This window comes from Monopterus albus, unplaced genomic scaffold (assembly GCF_001952655.1).
Source record: "Monopterus albus unplaced genomic scaffold, M_albus_1.0 scaffold38.1, whole genome shotgun sequence".
Classification (NCBI taxonomy): Eukaryota; Metazoa; Chordata; class Actinopteri; order Synbranchiformes; family Synbranchidae; genus Monopterus; species Monopterus albus.
The window spans coordinates 2292135-2319701 of NW_018127918.1; the positions used below are offsets into that span (position 1 = coordinate 2292135).

The window sequence follows — 27567 nt, forward strand, 5'->3', positions numbered from 1 at the left end:
CATTCTCTCTTGTCCTAAGGCTAGGGTTGGTAGTAGAGTCTTATAATTTTGTTGTCATGTAACTGGTGAAATATGCAGTAATGGTGGAATAATGAATAATGGCTCTGTGTTTAGACCCAGGAGAATAAAACATATGGCAATTTGGTAGAGGAACCCTCATGGAAGTTTGTAGATTGTTGTGCATTATTTGTCGCTTTTAATTTTGATCAAGCCGAGAGCATTTCTTCTCTCCAAACACGCATACATTCCTGTGGGATAGAGAGCCTTCGGTCGATAAAGACTAGACAGCCTCTAAGTAGCTTCTCTCATCATTATAGTTCCTCCAGCTTTCTCTATGGCTACGGCTGCTCATTTGTAAGTGTGGGATGTTTCCCTGGCTGCGGCTTCATCTTTTGTTGCCCCCGCTGTTTGCCATTCAGTTCATGGGGCCCACACACACACACACACACACACACACAAGTGCACACATGTCTATGGATCTCTCTCTCTCTTTTATTATAGACATTCCAAGCACATGTGAGTGAAACAGGGAGGCAGCACAGATACCCCTCCCCCTCTGGCCAGTATCCCCTTATTCTCATGGATTTCTCAGGGGGCTAAGCCGACGAAAGTGAGGGAAGAGGAGGGGGAGGAGGACTAGAGTAAGGGCAAGATGGAGGAGGAGAAGGGAAGGAGAACTAGGCTAATTCATCAATAATCTTTACCTAATCCCTCCCTCTCCTTTTCTCCCTCTCACTCTGCCTGGAGGCATTCAAGCAATACATCCATCCCCCATCCCACCTCATGCACACACCCAGTACTTAGACTCACACTTACATACGCACACACACATAAGAGTCTGCATGAACATGTCCAGAGGGAGAGGATGATTCGAGCTGGAGAGTGTTATTTCTTTCACCTCCGTGTGTGTGTGTCAGTGTGTGTGGTGTAAGTTGAGTCCTCTGAGGACTGTGTGCCTTAGCTCTGACCAGGAGCTAAAATGGTGATTATAGTCTAGAGACTAGGTGTGGCAAAATGGGGCGGTGTCAGAGGCTTTGTCTGTAGTTCCTGTACAGCCCACCAACCAGGAGGAGGCTCTGCCTGTCTGTCAGAGTCTGTCCTGGAGCCATGCACAGTCTGGGATTGAAAGAGCCGCTGCGTGGGGCTGAGTTACTCTTAAACCAGGACTTAAGCCACGGGGAATTAGACAAGCACAAGTTCAAGAAGCTCGGTGGAACCTTTGTAGTCAGCAGCAAGAGCATGCCCAAGTGAAGAAGTGCCAGGGTGTATTGCTGTTTTCTTTTTTCACTCTGATTTATTCTTTCTTTTTTAACACAACAAAGCTTTACAAAGAGAATCCAAAAAAGAAGACAAACTTCTGTGGAGTGCCTGCTGAGTAATACAACCTACTGAAGAGGCTTTTCTTCTGTGGATTTCAAAAAGATCTTCTTGATTTTTTTCACTTTACATTTAAAGGATGAGATTTCAATGGTAAAACCATTTGGAATATGGGACTTTTAATCTCTGATTTGGACCACGGGGACAGGAAACTATGTTTTTGTGCTCAGCTGTGGGTAATTTTGCTAAGTATGTTATGCTTTTTTTTTACCCTACTGTACTTTGATTTCACTGTAGCCACTTAGGTGTTAAGCTATGGTGACTTGTGTTTCCTTAACAAGTGCAGTGCAGTATGTTGGATAACAATGAATATACTCTACTGTTTAAATATGAACACATTTCTAAATGTATTGTCTAACTTGGTTTTCTTTTGCCCTCTGTGAGTTTGTATCTTTGGCAATTTTTAAAGAATTTATTGTGTGTTTCAGTTCAAATTATTACAAAGCCAAACTCTGATTGAATGTGTTGTTGCCTCCCAGATAAATATCATTGATGTGCACCTTGGTAATGTCACCAACATGTTTCACTGGATGCTTGACATGTATTGGCCAGTTATCATCTTATTAGTGTATGGTGACCTTTTCTCCCATGAGTCCAGCAGACCCCTGTGACTTACTGCTTACACCTTAATTGTTTTTTAAGTGATCCCTCGTCTTGTGTTACTTTCTTTCAAACTGTAACTCTTCTATATTCATTACTGTTAAAACAAAAATCAAAAGAGATACTGTATTTAAAAGTTTAACCTCCCCCTTCTCCTTTCTGTCTTCACAGCTCTTGCAGGTAAGATCTCTCCAACCAGCTCAGATGCCCTCCTCCGTTCCTCAGCAATGACAGCCAGTGCTTCACCACCCAATTTGTACCTTCCTGCCAACTTTAAAATGTCCAATGCACAGCTGGCTTTCTTTTTGCGCGAGGCTCAGATCACGGGACAAACAGTTGGAGGCAGCAGTAAGAGCAGCAGTAGCCCCAGCCCTGGAAACCCGCTGCAGCGCTCTGAGAGTTTTGTGGTTTTCCAGACGAAGGACCTCCCTGCCATCAACATAAGCTATGGGCCTTTTGCCCGGGACCAGGCCCTGTCCAAGGAGTTGCTCCAGCCAGCTAGTCCACTAGATATTCCCGGCCAGCTGACAGTCAACTGGAAAGTGCGGTCTTTCATTGTCCAGGCCCGGGTCTTCTCTAACAACCCCACAGTCCAGGTGTTTTTTTATATTGCTGGTCGTGACTGGGATGACTTTAAGGCTCATGACAAGATGCCCTGCGTCCGTTTGCATGCCTTCCGGGATGTCCGTGAAATTAAAACATCCTGTCGCATGAGAGGCAACCTTGCACAGTGCTTGGCGCAGCTGGAGCTGCCTCCATCTTGGTTTAACACCAATGTTGCCCCGCTGGGTCGGAGGAAAGGCTCCAATGATGGGCTCTTGGATGGGCTAATCAGTGAGACTCTCCAGGCTGAGCTCTATTACACACTCCACGAGCCTAATCTGGAAGGGGAGTGTAACGAGGCCTCAGTTCATAGGAGTGGTAGTGTTTCCAGGGGAGAGCCTCTGTCACAGCACCCCCTGCTGCGCATTGGGAGCATCAGTCTGTACCAGGCCAGTCAGGAGCAGCTGCTGGTAGACAAGCAGTTAGACAAGAACATGTTCCTCAGGCTTCCTGAGAAGCCCCTGAAACCTGGCGAGACCCTCAAAATCTTCCTGTACTTGATGCCCAACTCCACTGTTGAACAGTTCAGCATCAAGTAAGTCTCCTTTAAAATGTATGCTAAAAATGTGTATTGTTATTAAATTCATTCTGTTTGCCTGCTTCCCAGTAGACCTCAGCCAACATTAATAATTTCCATTCAGGCAAAAATTGCATGTCTTTTTATAATTATGCTTACCCATAACTGCTTGCAATTAGTGTAGCAAGACCTCATGTAAACTACAGTATACATTGTGAATGCTGCATCTTGTGAAGTCCTGAGTGGACAAGCTTTTAAGAAATATATTGTATGTTATTCATGTTTAAACAGCAAAATGGAACAATTATCATCACACCAGATGTCTTCATGGCCTCGTTTAAAGCAGCATAATAACTGTAGATAAAGGCTTTTCTATAACATCAAAATTTATTGCAGCATTTAATGATATGATCATGGCGTGCATGTAATTTTGGTCATGGTTATGTGATCCTAGTCCATACAGTACTTTTTGAGCGTTCAAGCACATGAGTTGCGATGCATTTATGTTCATTTTAGGTCTAAAGAGCCTAATGAGTATGTAATCACACATTTCCTCCTTCTCATTAATTTCTCCTTCACTGAACCAAGTGACATGCCAGTAGTAATTAAAGTCCGGCTAGATAAAGAGTGGAAGACAGGGTTAAAGTGTAGCTGCACTGTCTGCGTCACCTTTTGAAGTGGAGGCCTAACACTGAGAGACTGTATGAATAATTTTCAGTGAACTGCTGCTCAAAGCACTTTGTCTTTAAAGCAGAGCAGGTAATGATTATGGATCACACAATGAAATGCCCTGCAACACTACACCAGGGTGCTTCATGCTTGTACACCTTTACTGATTAGAGAACAAACTGATTTCACAATGTGGGAAACAATATTGTTATTGATTATTGATATTATTTTTTAACATCTTTCAACACATCTATGTAGTTATGCCCGCAGCAATATACTTCATATCTTCACCTCAAAGTAATAATACCTAGTGCTCATCTTCTAAGAAATATGTCTACAAAAACAAACAATAAGTACATATAATACCTGTTTTAACTGGAAAAACCCACTGAACTCAGTGCAGTCTTTTTTTTTAACATTAAATTCTACAATGACATCTTACATTAACCATTAACAGAGTAATATTTAATGAGCACTTAATATTGACTCCTGTAGAGCTGGAATGAAAGGAATGAGTGAATTTAAATACATTTAATTTATTCCCATATTGCCTATGTCTTTTTATTAGCATACGTATAAATAGCAAAAGCCCATCAAATGAAAATAACTGAACTTTATGTGGGTGCATATTGTTCATCTAGGAAAAATCAAAGGCTTCTACAATGTTTTATATGTTTCAGCCCAGTTGATACTGAACTACATGGTGCATTCATAGCAGCTTTCATTTGTTGCAAGCTCTGTTTCACATTCTCAGAATGTTTTCCACTTTGCCAATAAAGAATTGTATTATTGATTATAGTTGCTTAAGTATTTGTCAAGATGGGTCACCTGGAGCGAGTTTTGTCTCTAGCAAAATGCACAATGTTAAGTATAAAATATAATACAAAAAAGATTTTGAAAATGTTTTAAAGGAGATTTTTGGATTTTCCGACATAACATTTCCGAGTCCTACCCTAATAGAACCGAGGGAACATGAGGCTCAGCTTGACTCTAGTCTCTGCACTTCTTTGCTCTCCTCGGCTGTCAACACAATATTCCGGGTTAGAGAATAAATGATTATTTGCACTTGACAAAGTCTGAGGAAAATAAGTTTTGCTCTGCTCATAAACGTGAAGGCAGCAGGGAAAACAGAAAAGTGAGGAACCCATCACTGACTACCTTCAGGAATGATGATGAAACACATCATTAATGATTGTTTTAATCTTAACAATCCATAAATAATCCACAACGATTTTAATGTAGGGATCTGCAGAATAATAATTAGGCTGCAATAATTCATTAAGCCAGTATTATTTCTCCCTGCATAAATGATTAATTAATAGTGATTGCCCCTAAAATAAAACCTTTACAGGTTCAGTAATAGTACTTTTTATCAAAAAAGTACTATTCTTTCATATGTTGGCAATAGTGAGCTTTTCCAGTCGACATGTACTATATACTGTAACTTGATGTAATTATTCTTCATAGGCTGCTGATAAATCCTTGATAACAACCTCATAACACTCCTTTGGTGCATTTGTGGATTCAAAAGCTGTAATATAAATAAGCTTTAATAAGGTTATATGTTTTGTGCTTTTGGCAATAGTGAGCTTTTCCAGTCGACATGTACTATATACTGTAACTTGATGTAATTATTCTTCATAGGCTGCTGATAAATCCTTGATAACAACCTCATAACACTCCTTTGGTGCATTTGTGGATTCAAAAGCTGTAATATAAATAAGCTTTAATAAGGTTATATGTTATGTGCTGTACCTCTGCCCACAGTATATAATAAAATATTATTATATAATTTATATGATTTAAACAGTGAAACAGTTTTTGTATTACATACCCTTCAACTTGAAAGATTTGATATCTATCTAATGAAGCTTTCATTTTACTATTATACCCTTTGGGGAATTATAATAGTTCTGCAAGACCAATTACAAAATGTTTAGTCAAGAGGCAACAACTCCAACTTTTGACTTTTGCATTATAATTTCAGTGCACTTCTTGGGTAGTTGGATTGCACAGATGGTGGTGAAACCTGTCCTGTTGCCCTGTGTTACCCTCAGCAAACATGGTCATATGCAAAATTCAGAAGATGGACAGTTTGTGTATAATTTGGAAAAGCGGATCTATGGCCCATTTCATTCTGGTTGATGTAATTTTGAGCCCCACATCTTGTCTGCATTAGTATGGAAAGGAAGGTGCATGTTCAACCTAGCCAGTTTTCATGGAATCAGCAGGGTCCTGAGGGGAGCTGAAATCTGAAATTAATTCATGATTTAATGCTTTGGAGTTGCTGTTTATGTGTATTTACAGATATTCTAACAGTCCTCTTTCCAGTAGTCACACTAGAGTACTAACCATTCATTATCAAAGTCTCAACCCCCAGGAATCCCAAGTGTTTTGCTTCAAGGCCATCAGCAAAGCATTTACACTCCCTTGTAAAATGTATGATCTAATGCCAGTCATAATATTCTGTTTTCACATAGTCTTCCATAATGCAGTCTCTGCCTGACAATGTTCTTCTCTTTTACTGATATTCACCTTCCTCTAAAGTCAGGATAACAAAATAGTTTCATTAAATCAGAGAAAAGAGTGGCTGTGGGAATCTGTCTGTCAAGACATGGCATAACAAAGTTATAGCAAGGCTTTGTAGCACAAGGAGAAGACTTTGTCATATCCCCTGCCTCTTGAAATATTTAGCTGACCATGTTAGCATCTGTACATCGCTGCAAATCTTAGGCAGGCTGCCTGTCTGACATCTCACAGGGATGGAAATGAGGAGTGATAAATTAGGAGAGTTAAAAAGAGTTTAGGCAGAGAGAAGAAAGTCCAGTTTGAGCCTCCTGAGTGACTTGAGTCAATAGGCTGTATATTCAGTAGTTCTGGTAGCCAAGTGTCGAGTCGTCTCTACATGTGGAGGGAGATGATTAAAGATGCAATAAGAAGCATCTTTAAAGATGAATCAGAGGGCCTCTTGTTCCTCCCTTTCCCTCCATTATTCCTTCCAGTTTCCCTCTTTTTTTCACCTGTCCAGGCCTGAAGATCTCTTTGCAGGTGGTGGCATGCCAGGCAGACAGATGGCAGAGTCTGGTAACTTGTGGAATGTGCTTACATCTTCCTGCAGCCACAGTAACACTGTCAGAAATGCAAAGTGTGTGTATCATGAGTATATACCATGTAGTAGGATGGGGAGTGTCAAATTTAGTTACCATGGTGATGCAATAAAAATATGCATAGCTGTATTTAACGTTATCTTGCACGCTCTGCTTGTCCTGGTGTAGACTGATACTGCTTTTCCAGATGAGTTTCCTTTGCACTTTAAATATTATTTAAAAGCCTTGTGTTTAATTAGCTGCAGTATTTTCACATCTCCGTCACTGATTGATATACAACCACAATAGTGACTCCATCAGTCCAGTTTTACTCATTATATCTTGTACTTGATTTGCAGAAAAAGTATTGTGTTCTGCAGAAAATAATCATTTTATAGTGAAGTTTAGGTTGGTTCCAAAATAAATAAAGAAGAATTACATTTCACCACAAGACTCTTGTGAGGAAAATTGCAATATAGTTGCAAAAATATTGTGTTCAAAGACTTATTTATAAGGATACTTAGTTACAGGAAATCAAAAGTTCATGTGAGTAGCTTTAACCTGAACCAGGATTTAAAGGGCAGCTATGACACTGCATTCATGTAAATCTAGTCAATATTATTGAGCTGCCAATTTAATTTTGGTGTCTTTTACATTTTTGCTAAAGTAAACACAGCATTATTGCTGTACACACATGAACAATATTTCTATTATCTTCATCTGTGTTCACGGTACAGATGTGTAGTGCTCCAGAGCTCTGGGTACGCCATGCAGTGTTCAAATGCCCTGGCTCCAAATAAAGGCTAGAGACAACGTGCACTGGAAGCCAGGGAGAGTGACCCACATTCATCAGTAGTGGCTTCATCCCCAGGAGCTAGATGGCTGCTTGTGCCTTGTAGAAAGCTCAGCAACTTCCTGACCCTCAGCCTCTGCTTCCTTTCAGCACTGCGATCGTTCTCCTCTCTGTGTCTCATGTCTCATTGTCGCTGTCAGTGTTGGTGCGTCTTTTCTTGATACTTTGATGGAAATGTCAGCAAGTCTCACCACGGAGCATGTGCGCATTCAGATCATATGACTTGGGAATCGATGTCTCTGCCATGGACCGTCTTGTCAGGACACAGTGGGTGACATGGAGAACAGGCTGTTTATCAGCACTCATCTTTGATAAAAGAGAAAGAGGAGAGTCTTGCTTACCTTAAAGTGCTTCCACTTTCTCAATGACAAAATAAAACATTAGGCCTGATCAGAATGCAACACCACTACTGCTTTCTTCCTTCCTTTCTTTCAGTTCTTCTTTCTCAACTGAGAAGAAGTCATTTGAGATTGGACAGCAAGGGGGAAAACGTTTATTTTGTTAACTTTAATGTGTGTGGATCTCCTCTTAAACACCTTTGGCACGAGTCACTAAAGCAGGATACTGTACATGCCAAGATTTTAATGAAATGGACTGTTTTGAGCTCAAGTTAGTTTTTTTATGCTTAAAGAAAGTTGCATGTGTCAGCTTTCTGCACCAGGCGAAATGCAGATATTTATGCAGGTTTATTCCAGTGCTTGGCTACTGCTAAAAGAGTTCAACCCTTTTCTAACCTTGAATAGGCTGTGTAAGCTGTGTAACTTTTTGTGTAGGTAATCCTAGTTGATAAGTTTGAGAGATTCTTATTTTAGCCCCATATCTATGGAGGAATTGCTAGTGTGCACAGTATATCATTGAACATTTGGTGGGTTTGAGTCAAACAGACAGTGACCCAAGCACAATCCATTTATTTAGACACTCTATCTAACTCAGCCCGAACCACAAAGATCAGCTGGGTCAAGTATTCACAGCTCTAAACTCATTAGGGATTTGCACATATAATATCTGGATATTGGTGGGGGGGTTTTTTAACACTCTAGCTGTTAATATTATGAATAGTTGTTACTGTAAGGAAGCCAGGAGATTCTCAGTTTAATCAGCAGATATATCAAATTCAGACTGGGGAACACAAATCTGTGTACTATTACCAATGGCTTGTTTATTTATTTAGCTGTTGTTCAGGCGTACACATGCTTGGGGCCTAATTACACAAATATGTATGTTATCTAGACAAACACTGTTCAGAGTCACAGAAATATATTCAATACTAGTAAAGATCCCAAAATTTCCAAAGAAACCAAATCTCAGTCTAATAGAATAATATGTTGTAATGACATCTGGAATATTATGAGAGTGAGGTGTAATACCTTGTTGGCATCAGTGGATGGAGAATCTACATTTCTCATCCATTTCATTACAACTTCGAGTTAATGTTTTATTCCCTGATAGGTTTTCTATCTATCTTATTGATAGGCTCACATGGGTTTCATATTTTTGGAAATCAGTTGATCCAAAGTTTGTTCACCTGACAGATGGATAAACAGATGGATTTTTTTGTTCTTTTCCACTTTTTCCAGCGCATATTTAGACACTGCCAGTTTCTTATAGATGGAGCCTGAGAGACAAATTGACAAAGGCTTAGTGCTCCTCATTTCCTTGGTCTGCAAGGTAATCAAACAAGCAGTCATCCGGTATAAAATGTGTTTTCATTTGACTGCGCAGACTTACATTAACTGTTTTATCTTTGGAAATTAATTTTTCTGTGCTCCAAATGAAACTGCTTTTAAATCTTTCTATCATCAAATGGGTTTATTCTCTTTCCAAACACATTTCTTTGTTTTCATCTGGACAGGTTTATGTTCATGCTTAGCGTCCTAGAAAATCTGTTCAGTTGTGAAATATTTTGATGTCTCTACAGAAATAGAGATGTATTTCATTTGCTGGTCTTTGCTGCTGCAGTCTCACAGCATACTGCAGTTTAGTCTGTTGTATGTAGTCCTTAACATTTTTGTCTGAAAGACTTGTTCTCATAATATTAAAGTCTTGATGATTGTGACAAAAATGACAGTATAGAGAAAATCATGCTCCAATGAGAACATTTTATTTATATATAGTGAATCAGCATAATAGTTCCTTCTTGAAATGCTAATTATTTGTTGGTTGCATGATAAGAAAATAGAAAACATAGAAAGTGAGAACTTTTCATGACTACATTATGTTTTCTGGATTGGATCAGTACAGACAAAATGACAACTGCTATGGTGTTATTACAGGTTTCTTAGTACAAATTATAGGGTTGTTATTTTTAGAAGTTTGGAGGTGATATATTCCAATTTAACAATCAAACCTGATTCACAAACAATACATGAATTAACACTGTCTGAAGAAACAGAGGAGCAGAGTTAACGTTTTGACAGATAAGAGTCTTCCTTTGGTTCAAAGGGTTAATTAAACCTGACATTCTGAGCAGATTAAGATTCAGTCATTACCAAATTGTTGTTGGTTGATAAATAAAATATGTGCATTGCTGTTATATGATGTGAACATCTGGCTGATGTAATCACATGCGGGACAGCCTCAAATCTTCTCCGACTGTCACACTCACCAAAATGTCCCCCAAAGCAGTTCATCCCGAGTCACAAGAAAATGGAGAAAAACATTTGAGTATTTCTTTGCTTGGTTTCCTTCTGTGGTTGTGGCTCAATTATTAGAAACAAAAATGAAAAATGGTATTTACGGCCAAGAACCAGGGAAGATGCGGCAATATGAACGCTTATGTCAAGCTTATCAGAAAGCCCATCTGGAGCAACTCTCTATGGGCAGATGAGTCAAAAGATTAACTTTTTTTAAAGAGCAAAATGAGTGCTCAAAACCCACAAATGTCCCTGATTAACTGCAGTTCTGCATGAAGTGTGGACCAAATTACCCCACACATCTGGGAGAGGCTGATTAATTAATCAAGAAGTGTTTTGCTGCAGACTTTGCTGCTAAATGTGCTGTAATCAGTTATTGAGTTTAAGCAAGTGTTGTTGTTGTTTTTTCACACAGCTGAGTGTTTCACAACTTTATTCAAGAAATAATGAATAAATGAAATGTTCACTGGGTTGCTTTCTATCCTTAGCACAGTTTGGTTCATGATTGAATGACTTTCAGCAGGGGAGATGCAATACTGTCGAAAATCTGATGAGGGGGATATGTGTAGGCTGATGGGCAGGTAGCAGGGCATCTGCCCTAAAAGGTTATCATATTTCTCAGTCAGTATCAAATTTCTGTCCCCCTTCCTCTGCCATTAGATCATTTTCTACCTGCACAAAGTGCCCAGCATCCAACACACACATCCTGATGTGGCTTCAAACCCTTTGGGTGTTTAGACAAGGCTAAGATAAGCCATATTTTCCACTGCAGGTAGCCTCGAGATTTACCTGTCCCTCCCTCTTTCATGTTGTCACAGATAAAAATTGGTGAGGTTTTATTACTTTCTCTCCCGCCCTCCTCCTTTCTACTTTTTTATGATGCCTGCCAAGAGATTTGCCAAGCCAATCTGTAGTAAAGGATACAGCTCTACCCACCGTGAAGAATTGTACTGCCCAGTAGGCTGCAGTTTCAAAGGAGGCAGTGGTATGGAGAAGCATCTTCCCAATACTACTTGCTTCTGATTTTAATGATGTATTCTCTGCCTTGAGTGACTGGTCTCAGCAAAGCACATTTTAACATTTAACATTTGAACATCAAGCACTTGTAGAAAAAAAAAAAGAGATCCAGTTATTTGCTGTCCACAGAAAGACTTTAGGTCATATACACTTGGATTAAATTATTACAGCATAGCAAGTAATTGTGGGTTATTTGACAAAGAGAACAAAGGTTCAGCTTTTGGCTTCAACTGATTAAGAAAGAACAAATGTTCCTTGCAGTTTTTACATTGTAGACTATTTAAGATGTTATCACAGATAATTTGTGATCCCATATGTAGTCATAACCTCGTATTCACTGTAAGCACTGGATGGCTGGAAGTCACGACGGAGTTGAAGGGGAGGACTGAAACGAAAATCTGTCATAAATGTGCATTCACACTGCAGCGTAGTGGGAGTAATGATAATGAACTGTGGGTAAGACAATGAATGGAGAGCACATGGGAAACCATCCAGTCTCAGTGAAAGAAAGACATGAGTGAATTCATGCATATTCTTAAAGGTGCCACATTGTCACCCTTAGCCTTTTTCCATTTAAAAAGGGGCAGCTCTACTGGCCATGAGGGCTTTGCTAGTATATTGTTCAAATGTTTTCCCATGACACCAGACAACGGCTTGTTTTTCCTTCCATGTCACAGAGCTGAAAAAGTCACACTACTTTTTGCCGGGCCCAAGTTGTGTTTAAACCCAGAATTACTTTTTGAATATGATATGAAGACATTGGTCACACTACTTTTTGTTGTGTTTAAACCCAGAATTACTTTTTGAATATGATATGAAGACATTTTTTTCCATTTCAAACATATTTTTGAGTATTGAATTATCAGTCTTGACAATGTTTGTGACCCCAGCTACATAACCTGCAATCCTGTATTTTATTACACTCTATTAATCCCCCTTGGGAAATTTCTTACTGATGGCAGCGCTGTCAGTCGCTGCCTGGCCACCAGGACCAACCAGGGGTTCAGTGTCTTTTTCTAGTGGGAGCTGTTTGTTGTGTAAACGTAATGTGTGCTGTAATGCAGGGGGTTAAAGGAAGTTCAAAGAGAGTAGCACAGTGTAGTGCTCTTGGCTACTGCTCTTTAATAATGTTGGGGTGATTGCTAACAACCTTAAATTGCATTTAGATGTAGTCTGTGTTATGTGCAAGTGTGAAAGCTTCACAGGACTGGCCCCCTGCCTGACACAACCACCAACCTTTTTTATTTCATTCCCTTTCTTTGTTCTTCTTGGGAGAGCAGTCAGCTACAAAGTGAAGTCTCCCACTGCTGGAAGGATGTTATATTAGGCTGATTTAAATTTGAATAATTTTGATCACACTCCTCAAAATTCATGCCGCCCAGCAAACTAGGACAGATTTGTTATGGCCATTTGCCTCTGCCCTTCCATGCTTTTTAATGGATGTTTAGCACTTCAGGCTCACAGCTCTGCACCAAGTCATGAACACTCATATTTATTTTTTTCTTTCTTTTACATTTTAAGAAGAGTAATCAAATCATTAAGTAGCATGCAAGAAACAACCCATCTAAAATGCACAGTCGCTTGATAACACATCCAAGAAACATTCTCTCCAGTTTTAAAGACTGTTGTTGTCTTATGTTTATTCCCCTGTGAGAAGAGCTTAATTTAATAAAGAAATTCTTCTTGTTGTAGCACTAGAAGGTATCCTGCAGCAGGGGGACCAAGAGACTGAGAACAGTGTTGTTATTTCAGACTCAGGCTTTCTAATTTTTTGTGGTTCGTAATAGGATATTCAGGTTCTCATTTTCACAGCAATGGGACTCATATTTGAGTATCAGCTTCATTGAGTAGATTTCAGGATGCATAAAACAGAGAGCAATCAGAGGACAAAGGGCCAAGAACAAGGTCCAGTTGATGGTCAGCATATTGTTCTGCACACTGTTTGGTTCAGCTTCTTCTTTATGTTTTCCATTACCAACATTTCCTGGTGGGTCATTTTTGGTATTTCCTACAAATACTTTAGTTAACATAGCAAAAGTGGTTTGTTGTTTGTTGACTCTGTTGTGATACGGTTGCCCAAGACCCATTATAGCAATTAACTAGTAAAACAGTATATGCTATGAAGGGACCCTTTATAAATAATAAAACAGGCAGAAATCACAGGTTGAAAAAAAGTTTCTCTTTGCTGTGGCCTGTCACCCTAGAGATCAGATAGGTCATTATTTTCTTCTTTCATTAGCAGTGAGTGGTATGTAATAAAGTTGATGTAGGAATTTTTAAGTACTTAGTATTTGTATTGACTGCAGTTAATTACTTTTCCATTAAGATAGCCTTCATTAGTTCTCTGCCCACCCACAAAGCAACAGTTAAGAACAATGATAATCACTGACTGTTACAGCCCACAGACTGGAGGCTATTGGAAATGAATTTGACACCTACCCAGGACTTGCAATGTGAAAGGTTACTGCATATTTAAAGCAATCTTTAAAGTGCAATAGAGAGATTTTCCACTGATTTTTTTTAACAAATTGAAGCATACTTAAACTGCTCAGATACACACTTTCTGCACGTTATCATTAATGTACTGTATAAATTAAGCAAGAGTGGGTGAGGTGTTTGTCTATTTATGTGCACCCTTTGCTAATAGGGTCTAATGTTCAAAGTATCTTATGAGAAAGTACAGATTATTATTCAGTAATGGCCATGGAAAATGCCTGTCTGTCATTGGTCGCCTGGTATATGATATTGCACTATATTTCCCTGTATTTTAGTAATACAAGAGAATTCTGTTTACACGACAGAGAAAACATGGAAAGGAGACAGAACAAAGACTGGTGTCATGACACATTTCCTCCACTTTGTCTATTATTTTCCTATCCTGATCACTGATCATACTTGTAGGACATGTACCACGGTTGTAATCTCTTCACACTCGGTGCAATTTTGCGCTCATTTTCCTTGAAAATTTTCTTGCAGCTGTTCCACAAAATGAACATTTCAGTGTCAAAAATTCTCCATGTTCTGCCCTTTAGAATTAGTCTGTTTGTCAGGTCCGCTCGCCGCGACCTGCCTCTCTTTCTTTTTCCCTCTCCTGCTCTCCCTTTTTGCGGGATCAACGTCTCAGCTGTGTCGCATCGGGTAATTAGTGACTCGTGGGTCGGTGCGCACACCTGAGGCGTATTCCGGTGATTTGTTGGCTTCCTTATTTATACCTCTGGCAGACGCCCCATCGTGGCCAGACCATTGCGACATGTAAGTGACAATACTTACCCTATGTAAGTGACAATACTTACCCTATGTAAGTGACAAATGTTGTGTTTGACCCGCATATTTTTAGACGTGTGTAAGATGCTACGCTGACAGTCTCTGTGCGTTTTGGCTTGACCTTATCACGCTAATTATGCGGTTAGCAACACAGAAATACGTGCTTTGTCTTCCACGCTGACAGTCCTGTTATGTTGTCAATTTGTTGTTTTTATTCCATTAAACCACCTTTTTTGTACCAGCACCTGGGTCAGCCATCTTGAGTCCAACCCCAGTTGTCCGTCATGCTCCTGGTGAGGGGGACTAAACCATAACACTGTTTGGACATCCAGATTCCAGACAGGTTCGAAATAAAATTTGTGTGGTAATTTCACATCTTATTTATCTCCAGGCTAAAATATTTTGCAAAACAAACTATTGGTAATTGCTAAGCAACCATGCGGTGCACACAGTGTGCTTGCTGTATTCTGAAAAGTTGAGATTTTTTTTTTTATCTTGCTACGGCATAGACGTGCATGGAAAGACGGGCATGTTGCAACGCATGAGCGTCCTCACTGCATCAATCTCTATTGTGAGCATGCTTGTCATGCGTCTCCATTTAAAATAATGGATATGAATATGCACAAGTGAACGGCCCCTTGGTCATTCTTCTGTTCCTCCATACATGAGTGGAAGAATGACCCTGAAGGCCTGTATTTCCTTAAATTTATGTAATTATATGTACCTCAACATCACCTGTATTGTGACTCTGAACACATATATTAATCTTAAAATTAAGGATTTCATAACTAATGGAAAATCTGAGAAATGATAGTTATATTTGATGCTGTAGTACTACCCCTATTAATCTCCAACCCATGACACAGCAGTGTAATGTGTGTTTTGTCAGTTACTCATACAACCCCTTGATGTCCAAGTTAGGAAATTAGTTATATTATTGCAGTGCAAAATCGTTTTGATGAAATAAGATCAATTTGGCAAAAGAGTGGTGGTACTCCTGTTTTATTAAAGCAATTTTTAGCAGCTAAAGAAGAACACGCACAATAATGGATAATTATAAAAAATCAGCAAGTGTATTAACTAAAGAGTGCCAAATTGAAACTCCATACTACACCGAACAGCGGCTATCAGTTGTATTTTAATTAATGTCTGCTCTGTATGTTCTAAAACCTCTGAGTCATCCTAATGTGACAAATGTTTATCTTAAGGTTTCAGTGTTTAATGATTTTTCCACACCTGGGTTTAGAGTTTAATTATCATTTTGTTTTCCTTTTTGTTTTTAGAAGAGCTAAAATGTAAGGTGATGTTTTAATTTTATGAATTTATTTATTTTTGAGAATACAATTGGTAGTTCATATTTCGCAGTAGCCTATACTTATAGCCTATCCTTCAATCTACAATACACACAGTAGTATTTGCACTGCCTATAGTAATGTCTAAAGTGACATTTTCCTAAAATGTTTTCTGTGTCTAAAATACCAGTAAAATAATTTCTGTCGATGGTTTGTGTGGGTCTATTCTGCCTTTTTGTTATTGGATTTTCTGGAATTTGAATCCAAAATTATATTGCCTTCAAATCAGATTAGGATTTACCATTCTTCTGTAAAACACTGTTACCAGGCAACAGGCCTAAACCTATCAAGGTGTCTGTATGCATTTGTTTAGAATATTAGCACCTCATTTACTTAGGAAAATTGCTGCATGTCACCAGAAGAAGGGTTAATTATTCTCTCCTGCTGGAGCATAAGACACACATAAGAAATTCAAATGAAATTGAATTCAGAGCAAGCGGCAGAGGATTGTTTGGCTTCACCATATGTTCTGTCTCAGCCACAGTGAATAGCTCATGGAGTACTTCACCTCTCACTGAAAATGCCATTGTGGTGCTCATCTACAGTCACAAATGAGTATGGAGAAACATGATCTCTGACACAGGAAGTGTCCCTTGATGTAAAATAGGCTGAATAACAACTTAGTAAAGACAAAGTGCAAAAGCTGCATCATCTGTTACTCCACCTGAAACACCCTTAAATACACAGCATGTGCATTAACTTGTTAAGCAGCATCAATGCCTCCCTTATTGTTTGCTGCAGTTAATTGAGGCCTAATGAAACCAGCAGACCAAGGTGGCAGTGAGGCAGAGGAGGTAGAGGAGGCTCAGCCCACACTCTTTTTTTTTCTTTTTTTTTGCATCTCGCTTTCACTTTCCCTCTCTATCTGTCCCCAAACAAGGAGGTGCTCGACTCCACTACCTTAGTGGACATGTAGAGCTCAGCGTGTGAGAGCAATCCAATTGGAACTGACAAGAAGTCCCTAACACCCTCTCTCCCCACATCTTGGTGTCATGGCAGTTATGTGCAGCTTCCCTCGGGGGTTGGTTTAGCCAGTGTGAAGGAAGGTGAGGGGAATAGTTTGTGTTTATAAAGCCTGGACCCAGTATGTTTGCTGCTTTTTATGTTTTACAGCGTTAAAGATTCGCTGGGCAAGACTTTATGTAGGAAATACATCCGTCAGCCAATTTAGGAAACAGTGGAACAGAAGAAATACTAAACAGCATCTCTCTCCTAACTTAGATACTATAGATTCATCCAACATTTTATTGGAATTTGAGCTCACTTCAGCACTATTTCATCATTGTGATTTAGTATGTGGGTAAAGCTGGTTTGCAGAGTCAATCCAAAACACACCTGTAGAAGACTTCCCCTACATAAACAAATTTTCAAAGAAGAGAGGCCCAATTGGAGGGGAACTCCAGCACAGCTGTCATTAACAAGCAGAACGATATGACTTCTTGTTGGAATATAAAGCATTCATTTTCCTTCATTTTCACTGTATTTATCATCTGATGCAAATCTGCCTCACACTTCAATAGTCTCCACCCAAATGAAAGCATGTTTGCTTTCTGAAAGAGAAAAACATACCCATATTAAAGTTTGAAGTAAAACAAGACGGTAATGAAACCTAACAAATACAATGTCATGTTCACCGTTTTCTCCCCTCTTGCCTCAAAACACAGTAACAAGTATTTCTATTGTGAGTGTGATGTACCACAGGATCAGAGCTGATGCAGCATCCGACTGGGTGGATGTTGTTTCACTAATTGTCACTGTATTCTGTGACAAAGCTGATCCAGAGATTGGCTTGTAATGATTTTATTTGGTCTTTTTTTAGATTTCCAGTTTAGAAGCATTGCTTTCTTTGTGACAGTAAGAGAAATAAGAAATGGCTTTCGATTTTTAATTGGGAGATTGTCAACATTTATGATGTTACAGAGCAAACAGAATGATGGATTTGGAGAGATTGTACACCTCAAAAGATTGGAGGGGGTGAAAGTGAGTGAGCCCTGTTTTTATGACAGAAAGTGATCAGGGGCTGTTGTTTACGTGAAGGTCAGGATTGTGCCAGACTGTGATAGGAAGGTCTGTAACTGAAGTGTTTTTGCATTGATTTTCTTCCAAATCTATCTATGAGTTGTTGTAATTGTCTTTCTGAATCAATTTGACGTACTATTGTAGTTAATTTGCTAATAAATAATGTTGGACGTTCGGTGCTTCTAGGCGACCTTGTGAATTATTATTTTGTAGTGTGTGTGTACATTTTGCGTTTCTTTGGGTTGCCCCAGTAGAAATGTGAGATTAATGATTTAAACCATTTATCTGTGGGTTTTGTGGGAAGCATTAAACACAGATTCACTTTACCTGTAGCAAATTGGCCAGTGAGCGAGAATGAGAGGTCAGGACCAGCTTTTAAATTAAATTTTGTTTGTTTGTTTTTTCCTCCCATCTTAAAATGACTAAATGTCTTGTTCTGTATGTTGGAGAAGTGCATCTGTTTAAGTGTGAGATTAACATATGTACTGGGAAGGAGGGTAGGAGGAAAGTGATGAGAGAGACAGGAGGTTTCACAGAGAGCACCGATAGAGTTGATGTGTGTGTTTGTGTGTGAGCGTGTGTGCATGTTGACACTGGTTTGCTGAGAGTGACTAAAAATAGGGTCTAATGTCAAACAAGAAACATGAGGCGATGGGATAGATAATAACACAGAATGACAGAGACAAATACACATATAAACCAGCCTGGTATAACAAACAGAGTAACAAGCAAAACATCAGTCTGAGAGGTGGTTGTAGGGGTCAGTGTGGAATAGCTTTTGTTGTGTGTGTGTGTGTGTATTTAAGGAGTGAGGGTAATGGTCAGGGTATTGTTGCATATTAACATATGATGTATGGTGGGAGATTAGAAGATCCATGTGGTGATGTTAGAGGCACAGTAGAGCTGTGCTTCATGTATAACAATACTCTTTGCACATACATAGTTTTGTCTGTGTTGTTTCTGGGATAAAGGGTTTTTGTTCATTTCACATGGTATTGGTTATTCAGTCTATACTTTGTGCTTCTCATTCCTTTTATTTTGCTTGTAATCAGTTCTTTGTGTTCCCAGTGTCAGGGACCTTTGTTTAAATGCTATCCAAGATGGTGAACTCGGTGGCAAGTGAGCTGGTTTACAGTGGCCAGGGGAGTATGAGCTGGGTTTTCATGGTCTTTAATTAATGCATCTGGGTTGTCAGATGGTTGTTCTGCAGTGTTTTAACAGTGGTTTGTAGGCAAGTGTTGGACTATTATAGCTTTGTGATCTAGTTGTGGGCAAATTCGAGGGTTGAGTGGAGTTCTTTCATTTCATTGTACAGTGTGACCAGCAAGTTAATTTTTTTCATTAAGAGAAGTGAGTCCACTGATCTTAATTTCTGTTGTCTGTAAGTTGCTTGTGTCTGTGGATGATGTATTCTCTCATTTGTTTAACTGGAAGAGTCTTGGCAGGTTGTAGTATATCCATTTTACACAGGTTATAAGGGTGATCAATGGTGATCAATGAATGCTTCTAGGTCTGAGAGTTCCCCCAGTATACACAAGGGTATTGTCAGTGTACTGAGATTTAATTTGGTGGGTTGTTTAAAATTAAGTGTTAAATGTCCAGAACAGTTCCAAAAATAGTCCAGAAAGTAGTATGGTTGCTTTCAGTGTTGAGTCTCCCCTTCAGAGTGTAACGTGTCGCCACACTCAGCAGGCTCTGTCACCCTTTGGATACGCTGCCTATATTGACAAACAGACCCAAGAGCCACAGCAGTAAAATGAGACCCTTACCTAACTTGATTGTATTGACTAGACTTTTGCCATGGACTGAATCGAGTCCCAGATTGAGTCTTAGTTCTTTAGAATCAAATGGACCTGTGAAGACCTTTATCATACATACCATTACAACTGTTTATGGTTAAGTTTGGTGTATTATATATAACTATACTTAGTGTAATGTAGCACTGTACAAGTAATGCAAGCATGATTAATTGCCTGAGTGTAGCTAGTCATACATTTACTTTAACATCTCAGAGGGCTGCACTTACACTGCCTGGCCAGTTTAATAGGTACACCTGCACAGTGCCTTATCATCTCTGTTTATAAAGATCAGAGTGTTTCAGTTTTTGGTGAAACCGTCATAAATGTTTAAATTCAGTATATGTTTATTATCGAGGCCACAGGAAAAAGTGGTGTTGTGCTGGACTACATTATATTTAAAAGTGTCTCTATATTTTTGTCCTTCATAGCCACATACATGAGAGAGTCAGAATATTAGGAACACCCCTGAGTATAATGGATATTGTTAATACAGTTGATGTTTCTGGAGGCTTTGCTCTTTCTCAGCTCTACTCCTGCTAACTACCCGGTTCATATTTATTACAAACCATGTCACATCAATTTTTGTGAACTAGAGGGGTTTTTTTCTTAAAAGACAGATTAATATAGGCAGATTTTTTTTTCATTATTATAATAACTGCACATCACATTTAAGTGACACAAACTGCTTGTCCTAATTCACAGCAGAGAACATTCCCCAAATGTGCTTCGCATTCAGCTTCACAGTTTGACATTGATGTGGTGCTACAGACAATAATTAAGCGGAAAATGTCAATTCTCAATGAATCAAACCAACTAAACAGCTTGTGGCTGTGAAATTTGCACATTTACTTTTTTATCACTATTGTGCAGTCAGCTAAAAACAGTCATCTTTCAGCACACCACAGTGCTACACCATCTTTTTATGTGGTTGGTAGAGCAGCTTACTGTTGCAACCTTTCATGTGTTAAAATGCCTGTAGCAGTGTGTTGCATTACTATATCATCATTCATGGTGTAGAATACCTCAGACATAGGTGCCCATGTGAACAATGACTGCATCCGTATTTGTAACATATACACGAGCAATGGGGTTGGGATGTTCTTCGTGCTCACTGCTATTGCGTATTCATGCTTTGAAGGGGTTAGGAGGCTCACTCTTATTCTCACTGTGGCTTAGGAGGCTCACTCTTATTCTCACTGTCACTGTTAATATGGCCATGCTTTATGCACACAATCAAATGAGGAGCTGATCCATCTTACAACTCTTCATGTGTGTGCATATGGAATTTTGCACATTCAGTTTTTTGCTGAGGTTCATGTTCATGTGTGATACTTATCTCCTGTTCTGGCTGGTACAGAATTTTACAGTTTAATAACCAGCAATCAGACTGGTGACCCCCCGCGACCCAGTTCAGGAATAAGCAGTATAGATAACAGATGAATGGATAGATGACCAGCAGTCGTTCCATTCATCAGTGTCAGTTACAATTACATCCACTTTGTCTCTGCCCAAGCACACGCAACTTAGGTTGTTACCTTTGGGATTATTTAAAAATCTAGAGCTCACTAAATTTGCTATGACTCCAGAGCACGCTCAAGTGTTCCTCCCTCTGTCTGGGTCACTCTCGCAAACACAGTCACATTTATCAGCCCAAATTGCTTTCAATCCTGTACTAGCAAAGACAGTTCAGAATTGAATAGGTTTTTGATATATCATTGAGCTGCTCATCACTCCACACCTGTCTCACCTTTACCACATCTGTTTTCCATCTTCTTCACCTCTATCTACTTTCTTCTCCTCTTTTCTAATCTATCCTTTAATCACCTCCTCCCCTCTCTCATATGGTGAAAAACGCAGTGTAGTTGTTTTGACAACAGAGCAGGACTGACAAATAATGTCGTTTAGCAACAACATTCACATTAATTTTGTTAGAGAAGAAACTGAGGGGCATGAATAATGAGTTAGCCCTGGTTGGCCCCATTTTTTTGTTGTGAAAGCCAAGCTTGAGGTTATAGAAAACACTTCACGCTGTATAATTTACTACACAAGCACTGTGTATGCACCCACATCCACACACATACTGTATATACACATACTGGATATGAGAATGCACACATTACATGTTGGCCTTGATATGCTTCTATAATACAGTGTATCCATGGCTGTAGTTTAGCATGGATTCAAAATTCAGCTGTAATTGCAACACCATAACAATTGCCAAATACATCAACACATTTTCACTCTCACTTACTATAGCATGCATTTATAGCAAACGTAACTAATACAGCTGAGATATAAAATGACAATAGAGACTTAGCCAAAAAGCAAGTGAAAGCTGCTGTAGTGTAGTTAGTTTTAAAGGAACAGTCCAACTGTTGTCAAAATGTACCACTTTGGTGTCTATCTAGAGCCAGATGGAATGATCAATATCAATTTCAGCTCTGTCTAGCAGAGACACGGAATAACTACACTTCTTTTAAACTATGAGTGCAGTAAGACAGTACAGCCAATAGGCTTTCGCTTTTAAAAACGTCCTGTTGTTCTCATCTCCCTCAGGTAGTTTCTCAACCATTTTATTGTCAAGGTACTGACATTGTGGTCTGGCCATTTTGGTTACTACTGGATTGGATATACTGTACTATGTATGTGTGTGTGTGTCTGTGTGGGTGACAGGCTATTACACGCTGAAGGCTTACCCGAAAACATATGTGCACTGATAGGTGCTAGTTTCTAATAAATAAATTGGCATTTCTTGCTGATATGAATGTGCCAAACATCCAATTTTTAGTTTTTTCTACCTAAGACATTCCTCAGGGTCTTTGTATGAGATGCCACACATGGTCCTACAGGGAATCACACTATGTATGTTTATGTGTTTTTGTCAGAGTTCTACAAAACATCTCTTATATTAGTGCAGAATTTAAAGATCAGTGTAGGAAGCTCCTTAAACCTTTACTTGAGACTTGAATAAGTATCAGAAGCCAGAATTTCTCTATGAATGGTGTTAACTCAGAGGCAAGTGGGACTATATTTTGAAGCATTCTCTCAGTGTAAGTTGGTCAAAATACAATCTTGTGTTATCCACCTATTCTTCATAGTCTCATCTTAAAAATCTATGTTCTGTTGTCACCTGCACAGTAGCCGGGGGCTACTCTGGCATCATGCTGGGTCCACTTGCATGTCACCACAAAGGAGGACACCTCTGCAGGGTAAAGTATGTAAACAGTACAGCCACAGCTGCAGCTTGTCTGTGTGTGTATTAAAAAAAATTACTAGTTTGGCTCCTGCAAATTGACCGCACAAACATGAAACAGACATGACTTGATATTTAAAGGAGATCAAGAAAAATGGATGGAAAATAGTATTTAAATTTATGGTAAAAATATGTTTTTCTTTGTGTAAGTGAAGTCAGGGAAATGCATTACTCATAAAATCACTGGATAAACCTCAAGAGGTGGATACAATTTGCATACTGGCAAAAAACCTGTCCTGAGATACTTGTCTGAGTGCTACTCAGCCTGTTGCTCTGAAGCAGGTGCCTTGGACGCAACCTGCCAACTTTTTATTCGGCGCTTTTTGCTGAATGTTTAAGTACACATGAACAGTTCAACAATACAGTTTCCTCAGGGACTTTCTGTTGTAACCAAGTGACATTTCGGCAGCGAAACAAAAATGCAAGAACAGAGTCCAAGTCAGCCAGCATTTGGTGGAAAAAGTAAGGACAGTTTTTCATCAGTGATATACCTTGCAGCCTGACATACATTAATGTTTAATTCAACCTTAACTTTAATTCAGCCTTCACAAGACCATGCATGTCTGTGAAACCAGCGATGGATAAACTGTCTGTATTGGACTCTGAATTTGTTATTACTTTCTGCCTAACATAACTGAATGTGTGACGTCTTTTTTTTTCTTTTTTTTTATAAATTTTGTACTTCAAGATTTAGGCAACATTTGATGCTGGAAAGTGATAGGGGCACCGGGTTGTTTACCACATAGGTTTTTCATCCATTTCACTTGGCAGAGTTAACAGTGTCAGCTGTGTCTTGTGCACTTCCTTTCCCCTTTTACAGTTTACCCTTCAGCAAAGTTTCCACCTCTGTTTGAGACTGTTATGGCATGTATTGTAAATCTTTGACTTGTGTACAAAGCAGACAGAGAGAGGCTTTTCCTCTAGGTATCAGTAACCCAGTATGAACATCAGTTGATCCATGAAAATGACACTGACATAAGGTTTGAAACTGCAAAGATATGGGTGCCAGAAACCTGACTCTCATGGGACTCTAGAATATGACTGCTTGCTGCCTGTCGCAGGCAATGGCTGTCAGCGCAGAGGAGATGGTGTCTGTAGTCAGCAGCGGGCTTCATTCATCTCTCCTCTCTTTATTTAGCTTCCAAAGCTCAGTGAATCGGAGGGCTGGATAGGGGCAGACTCCTCATCAGCTTTTGACTGGAGGCGCAATTGGTTGGCTCATTTGGTAAAGCAAGGTAATTAGAGTGGCCGAGTGATGAGGAAAAAAAAGGAAGCACAAGTGAACATGAAGAAGACAAAGAGGAGTGGAGGGAAACGTCTGGAGGATAGAGGGAACTGGAGCAGAGTGATTTAAAAGGAGCCTGGGGAAGTACATTAAGGTGGGGTTGAAATGAGGACAGCTCGGCCAGTATTAGAGCCAGGCGTGAAGAGGTGAAAGCAGTAGGACAATGATTATATGCTCACTGTTTAGGGATGAGTTACTACATTCGTGCCTTTTCTGTTTGGATCACATTTTTAGGCTTTATTAAAAGGCTATTTGACACATTTTGAGAACACAAGTTAAAAAATATTAATAATTATCAAGAAAAATAGATTTGGATTGACAACGGTGGAGGCCATGTTGATGGGAAAAGTATCGTCTATCATATGCATACTTTGCATTATACTCTAATCCCTGTATTCCCAAACCATTAGTGTTGTATCATAGGCAGGGCACTGATCCAGAGAAGCCTGGAACACAAGAGCTACAGACTTTGAGGTTTCCTACCAAAGTCTCCTCCTTATCTAACTCACAAACATCAGCAAACGTTTCGTCCTGCACGTTAGCTTGCTGAACAAGCCACCAAGCAGACATTCACTGGTGAAAAGTATGCTGTTAATGTCAGTTGGCGGGGTAGAGCTGAATAGCCACTCAGCTGCAGCACATTTAAACAGCATGTCAGACTGTTAAAAATAGATTTAAAAAACTATGTTGACATTATTTTTAACTACAAAAAGAGATGACTACACGTGATTTCAGCTGGGGTTTGGCAGAGTTTATTGCATAGAGCTAAAGATGAAATAGCTCGTTCTGGTTTTCAGAGGGCTGAATCACATCCACAGGTGGCATCCACGTTATGGAGCTAAAAACAGACTAAAATGCATTAATGGAGGCTCTGCATCTGTCTTGTCTTTTAGGAAGATGGCCCCACATTTACTGGGGTTTGTATGAAACAATGTTGGAGGAGCCGTCTGGTACAAAAAGCCATGCCATTTCAAGTCAGATTTAATCCAGAGGCCATGTTTTTCACACCTGGAATGCTAACTGTTCCAACTACAGTGTCTTCTGGTTGCATGGAAAAGAGGATTATTTAAACACTGTTGTATGTTGTGTGCTGAAGAGTGAGTAAAACTGAGTAACATGAGTGGGACTGAACAGATGCATGGAAGTGAATTTGCTGATGGACTCTTACAATAGTTTCCTCTATTTGTATATGTACAGTAAATGCCATGCTGATTGTTCAGTCACCATGGTTGTGATCAAAACCGTGGTCCAAATGGAAGAAAATCCCTTCTTTCAATGGTTTTCTTGTGATCACTCCTTTGCTCGTCTTTGTGATGTTCAGTATGCAGAGTAGAGAAGCTGAGATTTCATTGATTTTCAAAGGTGCTCAGCCTGACATTTATATCTTTGTATTATTAATCTGGCATCATTGTTTTTGCTCTTTGGTGAAAGGGCAGAGAAATGAAAGTGCACACAATGAAGGATGAAGAAGTTATATAAACTGCACAAAAATAATGCGGTTTTCATCAGCACTAACTGCCACAGGGAAGCAGCTCCCTCATGTCTTCAACTGTCAACAGCAGCGCCAGAATGATTTCACTCAGTTAAGTGAGGAGATGGAACATGCAGGCTGAGTGCCAGGAATCATATGGAAAACTGATGCACCAATTGCTTTAGGAAGAAATACAGGACGTTATGCTACATATAGGATTTTAGCATCAATAAATCAATAACAACATTTAATATAACGCACTGAAGAAAATGGTGGTGCTGTTATTTTACTGCAAACTGAGCTGAATTGTTCTTTTTTACAATGCTGGAAACTGGACGGTGCAAAAGACCAGCACAGAAACCACTTGCAGACTCTTCAAAAAAGACAAAGAACTCCTCAGAGTAATAAAGGCAAAGAGGGAGGGTTATGTATCTGTGAAGGGAAGCAAAGGCGTGTGTGGGAAATGGAGATTTCATTTGGCGGAACAGCATTTTTTTCATAGCCATAGTACAAAAGTAACAAAGCACCTTTCTTTAAAGGTTATCTGCTCAGTCAGAGTCATCTGTCCTGTACTTTAATTTGTTTTTTTAATGTTTATCAATGTAGGTGCACTTTGCTTTTTGCTCTGTGCAGCACAGTGTATACACATGTTCTGCACTGAATATACAAGAGAGCTCAAATTTAATTTATTGTAACAAGACCAAAAATGGTAACTTTAAACCTAAAGCCCTGTTTATAAAGCTAACATTTTCTCCTATATCTCCATAGCACAAATATATCTATAGCATCTAGATAATTTACTCATTTTGCATGATTCATGATAACATATGCATAGGAGAGGAAATGTATGGTGACCTTTTTTAGAGATAGTGGTATACAATCACACTGTTTGCATTGTAATGAGATGCGCACAGGGAGTTATCCAAAGTAGCATTACTATATAGGGGAACTGCTTTCTCCCTAATTGACTTTAGAAGTTAGAAATAATGGATTGCTGCTAACCTTCCCACAATCCAGCAAACTAATTTCCAGCAGCAGCAGCAGCAGCAGTGGTCTTTTATAGGCAAGTCTCTTCATGCAAAAAGTACCTCAAGAACTTTGTTATTACTGTAGTATTTATACTTTAAACATGCAGTTAACTTTAAATATGCAAGTGTAGAATGTGTTTCTTCAACTTAATTATCTAGTTTATAGAACACTATATCGTTATATCCCTTTAAGTGAACATTTTGATTACACTGTAATTAAGGAAGGTAATTTTCATCCAGCTGATTAGGAAGCTGTTTGGGTGCATTTAAATACAACATGGTTTAAAAATTAACTAGTTTTATCGAGTCATTAGGGGTCGAATACACCAAGTTGATACCCAAGTGAGCTAATAAAGGCAGGGTAGATTGGCTGGTCTTTGGTTATCAACTGTTTGCTTGTTTGTTGGTTTTGTCAAATGATTGTGTTATTTGTAAAATTTAATCATGGTTATTTTCTTTTGAATAGTAAAAATGGTTACATATTCAGTATATCAGTATGTTGAACTTGGGCACTGGTACTAAAATAGGTCATTATGTACAGTAATTACTGAATAGTACCTTATACCACCATCATTAATCCAAGCACAGTAGCTGTAAAAGATTGCTGTCACTTCCTGCTGTGGACGTCAGTAACACTTGAGAATATGAGTCTCTCTCTGGCGGTGCCTGACAGACGATCTGCATGAATGAATCACATGAAAATAATATCTTGATAAAGCGATAAAGCACTGATAGACAACT

At 39.1% G+C, this 27567-nt stretch overlaps 1 protein-coding gene across 2 annotated transcripts in view; it reads left to right on the forward strand.

Moving 5' to 3' along the window:
- The first annotated feature begins 1098 nt into the window (after nucleotides 1-1098).
- The window catches only part of tmem132e (transmembrane protein 132E), a 98590-nt gene continuing 72121 nt past the window's right edge, over nucleotides 1099-27567 (forward strand). Inside the window, exons 1-2 of one of the 2 annotated variants that reach the window (XM_020598526.1) lie at nucleotides 1099-1566; nucleotides 2149-3115. In XM_020598526.1, the coding sequence (XP_020454182.1) occupies nucleotides 1488-1566; nucleotides 2149-3115 (1046 nt within the window). In that variant the 5' untranslated portion in view covers nucleotides 1099-1487. Of the gene's footprint in view, nucleotides 1567-2148; nucleotides 3116-14562; nucleotides 14608-27567 lie in introns of those variants that run through there. The other variant, XM_020598527.1, reaches the window with a different exon arrangement.